Genomic DNA, 16,081 nt, shown 5'->3' with positions numbered 1-16,081 from the left:
ACATGCATATTTCTTGATTCCTTGGTAATTACAAGCTTTCAACGTGAATACATTACTGCATTTGATAAAAAAAACAACATATCTTAACAATTGTTCCCATGGTAAACCACTTAGAAGAATTTTGACGCTTACCAATTTATTTTCCCGTTAGCTCAGTGGGTTCCTTATCTAAGACTATGGCTGATATAGTCCCACATTCTTTAAATTGTGCATACAATTAAGTACCAAACAATTGCATTTTTTATATTTTGATAACCCATCATTGGTGTTTCCATGACTGCACTTGTATTTACCCGTATATATTATTTATACTACTAATATAAACTTTGGTAAGTCACCTTCATACTAGTACCCACAAAGCATTATATTCATCCAAAGATGTTTCCTTATGACAATTCTCGACACAACTACAAAGCACCAAAATTGTACAAACCAAAAAATTGGCTTCCATAATTTGGCCATCTTAATCTCTTTTAAAAGTATGTCCATGTAACCAAATTGGTCTTGTATGCTTTGATTTGGACCTAAGCTACAAATGTATGCTCATTGAATCTATTGAGACTAAACATAATACATTCCTAACTCAAAATGAGTTTGATTTTGATATTTGGATTTGGTATTTGGATTTTCTTTTGCCGACTTTGTGTTGTTAGCTATGGGGGTATTAGGTGCCCAAAACTCAACAGAAATTACTAGAAATTACTAGAAAACTCAAGTGTTGAGTTTGTAGGTACGATCAAACTTGCCTTTGCATCTATATTACTAGAAATTTCATAAATGTGTAAAATTTGTTCATAAATCTACATTGTAAAATTTTATAGAATAAGCCATAGCTTTAAATACATATGGTATCCACATCTTAGAAGCATCATAAAACCTTTAGAATGATAAAGACTACTCACGTAGCACCCTAGAACTAATCAATGGGTATTGTAGGGTGGCCTATAGCAAATTATATAAAATATGGCCAAAAATAGCACACGATTTTTGGCACACATTAGGCTGGAAAATGCCATAAATAATTTCAAGTTTTTTCCAGCTCATAAGCTATCTTTGTGGGTACAAAAACCTAAAAAACTAATTAGCATCCCTTGCAATAGTTCTAGGAAGTTGTTTAATAAAGAGGACATAAAAGGGTCCAAGGACACACAATTTTCCTCTTGCCAATCTAATGTGTAAGAAATGTGAGAGCTTTCTTAGTTTGTCGTTTGCCTCTAGAATTGGGCCATATGTCACATACGGACTTTGGTGGGTGTGAGGTAGTTCTTGTAATGCACAAATGTGCCATACATTGTTGTTTTTCAATCAAGTCAATCAAAACCATAGTGATACCTCCCTTACCCTCACTCTCACTCCACACTTCTTCAGTGATGGCCTATGTCAACACTCGACCTTCCTTATTGTTTGTGTCCTAGGTATTGCAAAAATTGGTGTCACGTATGTCTCGCTTTAAAGCTTGTAGTTTTTGGGAACACCCTTTGTTCACATTGGTCGGAAAGCCATAGGTATCCCTTGTCACATAATAAACTCCAACGTATGATTGAAGCCCTCCATCTATATCTTTCAATGGGAAGTTCACAAATACTGTCCGCTTCTCTCCCTTGAAAGCCACTCTATGTGAGAACATTGGTTTACCCATCATAGCATCATGCATTACCTTTAATTTTGCGGATGGTATGGGAGTTCTTTGTGAGCTGGAGAGTGCCCTATCCACCAAAACCTCCAATGTTGAGCCACCTCCAATGGACTTACCCCGTAATAATGCAAGCCGTCATGTACATTTCAACTATGTAAGATTAGTGACATAAGCGTTGTAGAGGCCAATTTTTAACTTATAACGCTCACCTGCGAGCCAGATGGCACGCTTACTTTTAAAAAAATTAGTTGTTGTCAGCCAGCTAGCATGCCTACTTTTGGATAGTTTAGTTCTTGCCAAGCAAACCATTTATTATGGTGTTGACTGGCAGCAGCACGTCTCCTATCTCAGTCCCATCAACATTTATTTTTATTTTTCCATGACATGGTCGCCTCACCTTGTAATTATTTTTGACAGCATGCATATTCATGTTTCCACTTTGTACATAGTGAGTAGTTAGCATATTTGGAAAACTTTTTAATTTTTGTAAGTTAAGGTGACCTAAGTATATAAAGCACCTTAGGATTTTGTGATGGACAAAATCATAATGAATAATTAATTACAACAAGAGCATATTGTGTTGAGAGAGAGAGAGAGAGAGAGAGAGAGAGTCTATGTGTATTGTCCGCTGGCTACACCTTGCTCCCTCCATGCATCGAAGTGCCTACAATATCAACACAGTAGCCTTGTCAAGAGCTACGTGCTCATCCTAATCATGCGATGCGGAACGTACAATGCGAGCCGGTCCAACCATGAGCTAAAAATAGAGATAAGCTAGGTGTAACGATTGCACATCTGCTCACCCGGGAATCCAATCGACATGGGGAATGGCTTGTTAGATTCCTCTAAAGTAAAACTATATGCACATCATTCCATATGCCCATTGTAATGTAATAAAATCTTCCAAATTACTTGCACAATCCATTTATGCAAGAGGGCTCCAAAATTAGAAAACCTAATCTATTGAACTCGTCTGGATATGCAGGTCTTGTGAACAAGCTCACAAAGTTTCTTGTTCTAATTCTTCTAGGATTTTGAACACTCCTATATAGGGATAGGTGAAAATTTGGCGCTAGAAATCAATGAAGCATGTCCACGTGTGGCACACAGAGCCATGTGCATGTAACATTCTCTCTTGCTTAAGGTGAGGTATGGTACCAAATTGCATGCATGCCATAAGATGGTCTTGAATGAATGACCTTTGAGATGATGTTCTCCACGGTTACTTTTGAGAGACAAACTCCCCCAACGTTGTGGGAATGTCCAAAAGATAGGGATGGCGCCGGATTGATGGCTACCAATTGTTAAGAAGATGCAGATGGTGTGGACCCAATGTCCTCCTGAAGATGTGTACAGATAGATGACGATGCAATGCCTCTTTTCGAATGATGGAATTCTCCAAGCAAATGGAAAAGATTGTTTTGCAAACAATGCCAAGACTTCAAACCTAATAGGCTGATTGGGATGGCTCCTTCCTTTGTCATCATAGTGCGCTAACAAATCCTGATGCTCACAATCAGCATCTTCATGTTTCCAATGCTTGTCTTCAATGACGTGATCTATCATGTCAAAGAATTTATGACTGCAAATATCCATGCTAGGATTTCTTTATGTTGAGGTGATCAAGTGCGCACACCAAGTCTAACTACTGTGCAAGTTACTTAGGTTTTCACAACCATTCGTACAAGAAGGGGCTTTGTCAAGCAAGTGAGAAATTAACGGATGGAAAGATTACGTGAAAAACCCTTTCACAACCACAAAACAATTGGAAACAAGACTGGCATGAAATGTGATCTTTAATGTTTCGATGGGAGATGAAATAGTTGCAAACAAAAAAATTTAGAGACAATGAGTTTTCCAAGATATTGAATACTATCACACCTTTGTCGAATAAAAAGTAGAATAGAAAGGTTTCTTGGTGACATCAAGAGACAAAAAAACATTACTAGCATGGGTTTAGAGGTCGTGCTTGACATCAAAAAATGATGCAAGTATCCATATACTCATAGTCTGCTTTTTCTAGCACAACTCACGTCAGAACTCTAGACTCATGTACTCAAAATGTGAACTTTGGGACCAGTTAGTGACTTGAACATTGTTACTTGAATGAGGCCGGTTAGGAATTTGAAAGAGATCTGGATGCACTTTGATCATGTACACAAAGTATCAAGGTGGCCCACAATGTTTGCGCATGCGTATGATCCATACGTGTGAGAGCTTTTAATGATTGTGACTTGTGAATTCAAAGTTGGGGATAAAAATGCACAAATTGAATTTTAAAATATGCTAAATGACGTGGTTCAACACAATGGATCAGAGGATTTATGGGAGATGAATCAAATGCAAATTGAATTGTAGTTCATGTTGTTTATACCTTTAAAAAAAACTAAAAAAGAGGGATCTTGTATTTTTCATTGACAACATAGTATGGTGCCCCATACACAAAAATGTATACGTTCTTATTTTCAAGAAGATCATAGAGTGTGCTTGATATGCTATTCAAAATAGGATACTAGCTCTTGAAACTTGGCTATCATGATGGGATGCCAAATAATTTCATTGGGGTTCTAAATTTGTGTCTCAAGATCTTGAAGGTGCTTTTGTTGCTACCAAAAACTTGACTGAGCATGCAAGCATGCAAGCAAGTTGTGTGGGTTACATGAACCAAATCTCATTATACGAGGATACAAGTGCAGACATGGCAATGGTCATTCTTTAGAGTGTGAAGTATAGAGGATATTTTGAAAGGTGTGAGAGCATTGATTGGCCCAAGGATGCAAGATTTGGTGGTTAAATTCAAGAATCAAGTCACTACTACTACTACTACTTCCGGGAAACGATTGGTGGATCTTCCTCACTTGTTGATGCAAGAGATGGATATCCACTCACCTTAGATGCAACCTGAAAATATGGCACAACGTAGTGCTCAAAAGCAAAGACCTATCCCTACTAACTTGCATATGGTTTTAGATGAGGGTAGTCGTAGGCCCGACTATATTTACCATATTTACCAAAGAAAAAAGGGTGCAACCAAAATTTCTTCAACAACTTGTATGGAGTCTTGTGTGGCAAAGACAATTTGGGCAATTTGTCACACTCATGCTAGAAGGAAAATGACATGCTTTGGGAAGCTTCATAACAAAGAGATCGATGTGGACTATATATCAACAATGGTGTCAGAGATCCTAAACAAGATGTCCATGTACTTTGTTGTTGTGGTCATAGAATATATCCAGCATCAGGAACTCAACTTGCAATTCTTCTAATGCTTATAGTTGCAAAGTTAACAATGACCTTATTGTTGGTCCCCTAGGTTTTAGCACCCGGTGTGTGGACAATAGATGGGGGAATAAGTTTGCAGCCACTTGAGATTGCTATGCTATAAGCTAATGGATTTTTGCCCAGTTTTGTCTTAGAGACTGTAGGTGTGTCTCAAAGTGTACAAGTTCCTTCTAATGCTCCAAGTGGCTTTCATCCAAACTCTAGATATGGTAAAGTCATGAAATGGAGATCCAAAATTGACAAAATAATTCCAATGCAACATAGGCAAAGCTAGGACTTTGCATGCACATGTCATTTGAGAGGCCATAATAGTGTGTAATGAGTTTCATGTATTCTACATTAACAATGATGCCTTAGTTGCTACGGGAATTACTTACTCAGTGACAATTTGAAACTTTCCTAGATGCACTTGCGAATATTTTTAAAAGAGAGAGTGAGTGTGTCAGTTATGTGCCATCAAGCATCTATTATGTTTTCAAGAGAATTTTAGGCCTAGATGTAATGTCACATGAATTCATGCATCAAGAAAACCTAACAAAGGTTGCGCTTCAAGCTCTTAGCGGACAAAGATGCAACATCCATGCATAAGAAAAGGACCCAAAAGCCAACCACTTGGGTTCTTTTTTAGAATGCTCATCGTTTACTTGGGAGTAAATCAATCTCTTATCAACTTTTTGCTCCTATATTTAAACCATAAGCTTTAATATGGCAGCAATCCCATTCTCTAATGGACTCCTTGTTGAGCAGCATCAAATTTTGATATTTTTGAATATTCATGTAGTTTCTCATGTACATTTGTCCTTATGAGAATGCTTTTTAGGCTTTTGAATTTCAATAAACACCAAATTTTTGTGTGAAGGTCAACTTCATTTTGTAATATCCTTATTTTACCACTTTTTAAAGTTGAATTTGAATAAAAATTGGTTTTCTCTGTATGTATGTCCCAAACCAAAATTGATAGTGGTGACTTTGTCCTTTTCAATGATGTGAATTTTTCTAGAAAAGTTTCACTCACCTAATGAGCTTGCACAAAAAACAGCCTTGTCCATTTAGAGATGATTTCCTCATACTTTTCTTCTATGGCATTGATGGTTAAGACGATGCTATTTATTTGTGATCCTTGAATCGTGAGTCATTCAAGAGGCGTTGTGGTTAAAACTTTATTGATGACAAGTCTGGAAAACCTAATCACAATCAGAGGAAATTGGATCTCATTTCAAACAACAAAGGGGGGATCTCTAGGAGTCTATTAATTCTCACAACCTACTTTCCATCTCATGTCATACAAGAGGTGTGCAAGTTGGTCATAGAGGGGTCTTCATTAGCATGCATTGTCAATCAACACATTCAAGAAGGTTATAAGGATAGTTTGCATGTTGACGCTCTTCATTGAGCCTCTACGGTTAGCTGGTGGATGCACTACCAAATGTTGACAGTGAATATTCCACATTTTTGCGATTTTTATTCACTAAGAGCCGAGTCCCACTATGCATTGTTGGCATTAGTGGATTTCAAAAAAATTTGCAATATTGTGTCATGCAATAGAATTAAAATATTAGTAAAATAAAGGGGACGACACCCTAGAAAATAGCGGTGCTACTAATACTTATGATTTCCTTTGCATTAAACAATTAAAAGATGATCAATCAATGAGAATTAAGAATTAAAAGTTCTCCCACATTCTAAGTGTGCTCCCTTTTCTATTTGAAGGAAAGTGAAGGAGATCACAATCTCCCTTGTATTTAGAGAAAAAGTTTGCTTCACAAAAATGTGGTGGGAACACTTATGTCACTAAAATCTTAAGAGCATAGGGGGACTCAACTGTCTATTTCCATGAAAAGATTACATGTCAAACTCACTATCGCACCGGCTTCAAAAGCATTTGCATGGATAGGCACGTCGAAAAGGGTTTAGGACTGGAGTTAAAGAAGGAAAACAGTCCATGTTGGTTATGGTAGTCCTCCCAAGGGCCGTCCAAGGTCAATGTACAAGCACATAGACCAAAGTGGTGAGGGCTTGATGGAAATCTCCAACACTCGTTGCTTTGTGATTCCCATGCTATTGTCCCTCACCTCACCAAAAGCTCTTTCAAGAGCTCAAAATGTGCACAAAGACTCAAGCATGGCAGTATTGCTTCAAGCTTAAACAACATTGCTCACAAGATCTGAAAGTTTGATATATCATAATGTTCTTTTGAGGTCAAAAGTTCTTCCAAACATCATTCCTGCCCCTCCCCTCTCCACAAATAAAGAGAGAAACAAGGGAGGAGACTATTGTGAGGGTGAAAAGGGCAATGCAACCTTACCTGTAGAGTATGAACAACCAAAGGGATTGGATCTATGATAAGCTCAGAAGATCATCATGACAATACAAATATAATTCATTTCATCATATTAGAACATACAAGATTCCTGATACACAAAATGTGGACACGATTGTCTGTATGTTTGTCTTTTGCTGTATAATATAAAATAAATCTTAGTTGTTGCGTAATATACAAGAGATTCCTAATATACAAATGTGATTGTTGCAGACACGAGTGTTTGTGCGTGCGAGCAAGTTTTGCTAAAGATCTTCAAAAATTATGGGCATTCCAAATTGCGGTTTCATTGTCAGAACAGTAGTGGGGGCATGGATGTACTCAGGAGACAAGCGAAAACGATATTGTTGCAGAATAGTTGCAAGCACCATCTTGGCCTCAATAGTGGCAAATACCTGGCCAATGCAATTCCGTGGCCCGATTGAGAATGGCAAAAATGCCCCAGGCACTTTGCAGGCTTTCGCAATACCCTCTTCGAAACGCTCAGGGCGAAACTCATTCGCATCTGCTCCCCAATACCGCTCATCATGGTGCCATGCTATGATCGGCACAAGAATCGTCGTGCCTGCTGGAATTAATGTCTCCCCCAACTTCATGTCACTTTCTGCCTTCCTAAGCATTGCACTAGCTGGCGGGTATAGCCGTAGTGACTCGTTGATGACCATACCAACCTGCAAGATCAGCAACTTGACTTAGATCATTCGCATGCGCGTGCCTGCAAGCATTATTTGCATGCTAGCACACTCCAATGTGCATCACCACACTCTTCACTGAACTTTACGTTGCATTCAAAACTCATCAAGTGCATTGGAACTTACAAGCTTCAAATGGTTCAGTGAGTCTGCTGTTGGAGGCTCTGTCCTCCCACAAAGCTCAAAAACCTCCTCTCTCAGTCGTTCTTGCCACTCTGGATGGGTTGCAAGCAGCAGAAACATGAAAGTCAGGAGCGTGGCTGTCGTCTCATGACCAGCAAAGAAGAATGTCTTGCACTCATCGATGAGCTCATTCAGCCCCATGATCAAATTCTTTTGATTCCCGACTAGCTCCCCCTTGTTGGCAGCCAACATTAAGCCCAACAAATCGTTACCATAACCGTCACCGTGCAGTCTGTCTCCCAATTCTATACGCTTTTGAATGATTTGGCCCAGCACTTCATGGATTCTATATCTTAGGCTGTTGCGATACCGATTTTGTGTAGTTGGGATAAACCTGCACCATCAATTCACATGTCCACACAAGTCAAAATCTCTTCGCTCAAAATCCTCAGATGCATCCGCATTAGGAACTCAAATTTTTCAATGCAGTGAGTAGAGACGACCATCTCACCGTGAGCCCGGGATATAAACAGTTGCAATCAGCTTAGAAAACAGTTCTTGCTGCTTGTGCTGCATTTCAAACACTAACTTGCCTTCTGCAAAACTGCTTCCAAATGCTGTGTGCGAAATAATGTCCGCTGTCAGATTTCTGAACTCTTCTGCAACGTCAATGGCATCTTTTCTTTCGACGCGGTAACCCCATGTCTTCATAATCTCAACTGTCAATCCCCCCATTGTGGGAGCCATGGCCTACACTTATGAAAAATTCCAATTTAAGACTATCATTCAAGAGAAGAGTATTATGTAACCCATATCAAGTCTATCATACATATCCATGCTGGGAACGAGCCATGGACCGAAAAAGAATTTCAAGAGGGTGCCACGGTAAGCGACATGCTTAAGCAGGTCATTTGTGCTCTTAAGTTGCTGTGAGTTCTCAAAAGTGACATTGCAAAGGGCTACCTTCAATTTGTCAAGGAAAAAGGCAGGGTTTAAGATGCGCCGATGCTGAGCCCATTTCTCGCCATCCAATGCAGCAAGACCACCTCCAATCAAGTCTTTGGTATCAGGCCTACCACCACGCTTTTTGAAATGTCCAGATTTGGTTGACAGCAGTTCCTTGGCCTGCTCTGGCTCTTTAAGAACGTATCGAGGTTCAAAGCCAAACCAATAGGTAAAATGCTCACCTGCAAACAAGGCAAACATCCAATTGCTACGACAAGACTTCACTATTCGGGAAAAAATAATTTTTCCAAACATACAAAATTCTTTTCCTTGATTTTGTCAAAAGTAAATTTAAGTTGTTTTTTAGGATTTTTACGCTATTTTTCTCTATTTTGGGTTGGAATTTCTCCTTTTCCCCTTGCCCTCAACCAGCATTTTTGGAATTGAAAACGGCACGATATTAAGTTAAGACACATTTTTCCCGAACACTACGACAAGTGCATAAAGAAGCCACAAGGGTCACTTTCAAGGACCACCGGTTAAACCTTTGACGTCTGTGACAGGCTCGGGAAACATTTTTTGTGAACCCGGCTTTGTAACCTCTTCACATGCATATGAGCAGGCTAACTCTAAATTTGAAAGGGATAATCACACTAAAATTCTTATATTATAACTAAAAATTTCATAATTTGAATCGGCTTGAGAACCTTCTTGCCCACATTTATGCTGGCCATTTTTCATTTTGAACTGGCTTTGGATAAAGTGAATCTATCGTTTCCCGAGCCCTTGTGTGTGTGTGTGTGTGTGTGTGTGTGTGTGTGTGTGTGTGATGGATGGAGAGAGAGAGAGAGAGAGAGAGAGAGAGAGAGAGAGAGAGAGAGATCATAAGAGTGTAGAGTTTCTCTACTGAAAAATGCAAGTGCATAAAATTGATATTCAAGCATAAAGATAATTGATTGAGAATTAAAAGTGACCCGCGGATTTTTTTACTGTCTTAAAAAAAAGGTCAAAAACGTCATTTCTTCGTGAACAGAACGATGAGTCCGTTTTTAGGAAAGAAACCTTGTTTCTTGTTACTATGGACCAAACCTATGGTGTGTCAGGGTACACACCCATGTGACCATCCATAGCCTGTTAACAATCCCATATGGCCTCCTAACATGCGATTGTCCATGTGGCTATAGGCTATACGCCCATAACTTCCTAACAATCCCATGTGGCCTCTTGGCCCATCCGTTGGACTCTTCCTCTAAGCTACATGCACCTGAGGTGTGCTCTATGTGCTCTATTCCAAATGTCATGTGTATATCCCATGGTCCCACCGGTGTAGGTGACATAAGGTTCATTTTTTGTTTTGTTTTAGGAGTCGGGTAGGGCACTCCCGGCCGGCTCTCCTCATACACCAAAAAAGTGCACAAGAAGAACGACCAGGACTATGCACCCAGAATCCTAAGGCGGACGCTTTTGTCACTAGGAATAACTCAACACAACGGCACATAAGTTCATCTTGCATAGATATGATTTGACACAACGGAATTCCCACTAGTGTCCACTGTTAACTATGAGTGCATCTTTGTTTAAAATGTGTGCATACATATGGTATCAGCCCAGCACACGACGCCTGCGTCCGGAAGTCTCTCACATTAGCTGAAGAAAAACAAAGGAAACTTACCGTACGTTTTCCGCCACTCATACACGTGCGGCAGGATGCGAGGGACGACAGCATGTGTAATTTTGGACATGGGTTGGGCGCGGGCCTTTGCGGTGATAGCAGCGACGTCTTGAATGTTGCCATTAAGGAAGGCGCGTGGTAAGCACTTGATACCCTGCGTTTCGAAGATCCGCCGAGCACGCCGTGCACGTAGCTCCTGCAGGAAGAGGCTGTGGAGGGCATAGAACAAAGGAACGCCCAGCAACACCACCAGCAGGGCGATTGCCACCTCTGTGTAGAGCTGCCGGGGAAGGGCGAATGCCCTCATTGTCTGTCACCAGCACTAGCTGCCTAGAACTGAGAAGCGGCACAGCTCTCTCTCTCTCTCTCTCTCTCTGCTCAGGGTAACAATCTCTTATACAGAACTTCACACCCGGCCCCCCGAAGAGTCGAAAGTAACCCCACGCAAGGGATGAGGTACTTCAGCAGTTCAGACACGCAAGAACACACTCTTTCTCCCTCTGACGATGCCCAAGTTCTTACAGCACGCCCTCTCTTTTTGACTTCTAGGTAGAAAGTAGGGCCCTTTTTTAGAAGTTTCAATTTTCGGACAATTACAAGACTTGGCTCGAGAATACAAAATACATTTCCACCCTTCGCAAGACCTCTTTAAGCAGGCGTCACCTCTCTCCAAAGTTGGCTCCACATTTGCACACGAACACCGACAGAATATCACAGCAATCATGAATCATATACGCAAAAATCCAAGTTCCAAGTTATAATCAAAAACATTTACAGCCACTACGAGAGATCACTCGTACACTTTCGCCTCCACTCATACACTCACTCACTCTGCAAGCAAGATCAAGTTCCACCTCCATGCATACATACGGTGCCCTCTTTTCTACCCTACAGTTGCCTCATATCTACACTTTGATAGCCTCAACCCATCCAAACTACCACCAGTTCTGCTTTTACCTTGCACTCTGATAGCCTCAGATCTCGACCTGTATATTGTCATATCCATCCGGACAGCAACCATGTACATAGAAAACACAACAAGAATAGACATATTCGCTAGTGTACATACAATTTCAAGACAGATTTGGAACTTGTTTTGAACAGATATGCAATTTTGCAGAAATGGGTTTAGGGGCTCCAATGAATATAAGGCATGTTTGTTGGAAAGACATCCATCATAAGAGAGAGAGTGTAAAGAGAGGAAAAATGAGAGGTGTGTAGATTAGGGAGGAGAAAAAAAAGAGATTACCGTAATTAGAGAGAGAAGATGAGAGATTATAGATTGGGTGTATATTTACTTTTGTTGTATATGATAACTTTACATACTTGTATTTACTACTACTCGTATGGGCTACACACCCGTGGGACCATTCATAGCCCCTTTACAATTCGATATGGCCTCCTAGCATCATGTGTCTATGGGCTATATGCCCACAACTTCCTAACAATCCCTTGTGGCCTCTTGGCCCATCCGTTGGACTCTACCTCTAAGCTACATGCACCTGCGGTGTGCTCTATGTGCTCTATTCTAAATGTCATGTGTATATCCCATGGTCTCACCATTGTAGGTGACATAAGCTTCAACTTGCATAGGAATGACTAAACACAACGGCATTCCCACTAGTGTCAACTATGAGTGCATGTGAGTTTGTCTAAAATGTGTACATACATATGCTATCAGCCCAACACACAACGCCTGCTTCCTGAAGTCTCTCACATTAGCTGAAGAAAAACAAAGGAAACTTACCATACGTTTTCCACCACTCGTGCACGTGCGGCAGGATGCGAGGGACGACAGCATATGTAATTTTGGACACGGGCTAGGTGTGGGCCTTTGTGAGAACCCTAGGAGCTAGTGACCTGGATCCACCACCCAACCGCCCATACTTATAGGCTCTTAGCCCTAGGATCCCCTGTCCGCACTTCTAGCTAGCTCGTGGCCGGGGTCCGTGACCCCCCTTTAGGGTAGGGCCCTGCCCGTAGGACCCGTGTCCTGACATTACTCCCCCCTTTGGAAGAGTTTTCATCCTCGAAAACACAAGTGGTGGTATCTTCATAAGAACACTAATGTTTTCCATCGTGGCATCCCTCATGGATCCAACGGTTTGTTGAATCGGAACCCGGTTCACTGGGAGGTTCAATGAAATCAAGAATAGCATCTTGATTTTTCACATTGTTGTCCCTGTACCACCGTCTTGGTTAACCGACCCGTAACTAACATAATGTGAAGACTCCATTTAAAACTCACTTGAGTATGTTAAACGAGTTATCATAACGAAGAGGTGTCTAAATGCATACCCAAATTTCAGACTTTTTGGAGGTACTTGAATGTGCAATATAACCTCGGCTCATCTTTCCATGAAAGTACTTTGTTGACATACTCATCAACAGCAACCAAGTCCTTGACTTGCTATGGTTTCTTGCCAGTAGTCAACCGCATCGAAACTAATGATTAAGGTTGCTAACTTGAGAATAACATGTAGAGACTAAAACTAGCCGTAACATGCCTTTCATCATATGAAGCAAACTCCAAACTAGAAAGGTAACCGATCCAGTTGTTTCACTTCTTGCTAACGTATGCACTTAGCATATCCTTTAGCGTGATTTAACGTATGCACTTTGCATATCCTTTTGTACTAAATAGAATGCTTGTAAACTGCCCATCCTACGCGGGATGAATAGCAGTAGTAAGAATGAGATGCTTTCCCCAATCATTTTTAGACAGTCGCCCACGACTGACGACAAATTATGACTCAATCATTGAGTAGCCAGCCATATACTCGATATGGAATGGAGACAACCAACTAGGTTGAAAACAGATTGGAGTTTTAAGCAGCCAATCACAAACACCCATACTCAGCCATCACCTTGTATGGCAGGGTGTAAACTCATACAAAATCTGCAAGAGAAATTGCACTGACATTGCAAAAAATTGCAGAAACAATAAAATCCATGAATTTGCATGCCGCTCCGAATAAATTTGTGTTAAACACTAGGGCCCATAACACCTAGTGTGCATGCATTTAACACAAACATATCCGAACCGCAATTCCATGATGAGACTTTCCACTATACTTACGTGAAAATCTTGCAACAAAAGTTGGATTATAATAGAATGTGACAACCCGGTCACACCTAGGTACCAACCATGAGACATTCTCATGAACGTAGCAGACTTTGCTAGATGTAGAAACAACCCTCCGTTAAGGTGGTTTCACAACACTTGTAATCACAACAAGTCTGTACTTAGTACCCGACAATTTCTGGCCACTGAAATTGTACCTGATACTGTGTGCTTCGAATGGTCTAATGAACGGGTGCGACCAGCACCTAGGGACTTCGTCGCGACACATCATTAAGAATTGGGTGCCAATGTCAGTCCCAGAGACTCATATTCTCCACATGTGGAATATGTCTCAAGTAAGGATGTCAGGAAAAGTGACATCCATCAAGTACGAGTTGTACTTGTGTGTGGAGGTAACTGCTAACACTCTGCGACAAGAGTGAGAGGGACCCTCATGATCATGCTCCACACTGGCTAAACCGAACTCCTTGAGTTTCTAGACCATGTTGTATCCCATGTGACAACATGTGCCAAATCGAACCCTACAAGTAGGTTCTTTACATCATAAGGCAGAAAGGTAGATTGAACACTTGGTCCAAAATACTTTGTGCCAACATGCCCTTGGCATGGCTCTATAACATTCAAGCGTACTTATACGTCTTGAAAAAAAACCAAGCAAAGCATACAAAAAATGGAATAACACCAAATCAATAGATGCGTACCTGGAGATTTGATCGTAATGTTCACTTACTCGTATGCAAACGGATAGGAGCACCTCTCCTACCTGAACAAACAAATAGTATTGCACAGGGAATCATGGGTTTTTCTTTCACAATCCAACCCCTGTGGTTAAAATCTACGGAGTCAAACCCCTTGGTAAGACCCTTTGTAGAAACTGCTCAAGTAGTAGTAGATTGGAATCAACTTGAAAAGTTGAGTTTGTCTGCTACCGCATGGTAGATTGCGGAATTCTTTCCTTGAAAGTCTAACTGGGAGAGATCAAACTGTGATCCTCAATGCCTATGGGATGATGTAGCAGTCACCCGTCGGGTCGTACCCCAAAACAGTATGTTCATAGACACTGCGTAGTGATATAGAGAGAGCAGGAAATCCACCCAAGTGAATCGTCGAGCTCTAGTGGACAGCCATGTTGTCACAACTGATTTATGCATCTGTACTTCCTTGTAGAGATCAGCTGCTGTGAGTTGAAGATTATCAAAAACTCAACTTGAGCGTCGCACTGAAAACCTGTAGTGCAAAAATGACACCCAAAACATCCGTAATGACAAGACTCTTGCTTGTCCATTAACTTCGATGCGTACTCCCCTGGGTAGATATGTTCAAGCTTGAGAACAATCACCCAAAGAATGCCAATAGTTGGGTCTTACCCGTGGCCTGACAATGGCTCTTAGCCTGTGTGTCTCATAGCCCTTGTGCCATTGAAGACGAATGTGAGTAGCATCTTAGCCACGTGTTAGCTGAGAGTTAGAGCACCTTGGCTCAGGCTGACTCACGAGCAAAACACATATCAAAAGCTTCTTAGAAGATTTTCATTATTCCCTTAAAGAGAGAGAACGAGAGAGAAGAAGAGCATGCTGGGCTGAGGAACTTTCCTTAAGTTTTTAGAGTGTGTGCCCAAGTTGTGTGCTCTTACGCATCTTATGCCTGGCTTGCAGCTTATCGTATAAGCATTCCACAGTTTTCCGGTATGACTCGTTCATTGAGAGAGATAACAGAAAAACACAACCACATCTTGATCTACCTGCCTTGCAGGGTTGTGATTGTATGAAAATGACGTAGTATTGGCACTTTGCTTGTGAATAAGTTCGAGATTTAGGTTCCTTTTAGTGTTGTTGGGTGTTGATAGCAACCAACCATCAGGTTCAACAATCCATCTCTTAGTCTGTCCTTGACAGACTTGCGAGTGCGATAGCAGAAGCATAGTGCATGAAGTGGTGGAGTCCATGCTACCTGCTTAACATGCTTTGCATGAAAAAGCGTAAGCCCTTGGCTACTATGGCTGTCTCAAGCATGAGAACCAAAACCATAAGTGCCTTGCACAGTCTGCATTGGTAGTGGGACATCATAACGGAATATCACCACACCTAAAATGGGAGCAAACTGCTGGTCATACCAGTTCCCCAAACTTGTGTGCCAATGCCCTTGATTCCAAATCAATGTCAGTATCTCGGCACAAGGGAGAAGCTGTGCTTCATGTAAAACTGCCAAAGCACTTTGCTTTGCACAATGACAATAGTTTCCAAGTAAAGTGTAAACATGGAAACTTAAACTTGGCTAACCTCGTAGTTGTTGCCGCAACCAGTTGTCATGAAAGTCCAAAGGAAAA

The 16,081-nt window shown here is 41.0% G+C and overlaps 1 protein-coding gene across 1 annotated transcript; it reads right to left on the bottom strand.

The window, feature by feature from the left end:
* Window positions 1–7,280: 7,280 nt before the first annotated feature.
* Window positions 7,281–11,139, bottom strand: LOC147452851 (cytochrome P450 709B2-like). Its single transcript, XM_086518442.1, has 5 exons — window positions 10,671–11,139; window positions 9,017–9,240; window positions 8,565–8,803; window positions 8,057–8,447; window positions 7,281–7,909 (listed from the first exon to the last, which is right to left on the bottom strand). Exons 1-5 carry the CDS (start codon window positions 10,975–10,977, stop codon window positions 7,484–7,486), a joined length of 1,587 nt encoding a protein of 528 aa, XP_086374568.1. The 5' UTR covers window positions 10,978–11,139; the 3' UTR covers window positions 7,281–7,483.
* Window positions 11,140–16,081: the final 4,942 nt, after the last annotated feature.

Source organism: Adiantum capillus-veneris, chromosome 8 (genome assembly GCF_014529385.1).
Source record: "Adiantum capillus-veneris isolate H3 chromosome 8, ASM1452938v2, whole genome shotgun sequence".
NCBI lineage: Eukaryota > Viridiplantae > Streptophyta > Polypodiopsida > Polypodiales > Pteridaceae > Adiantum > Adiantum capillus-veneris.
This window is presented reverse-complemented; position numbering and strand designations above follow the sequence as displayed.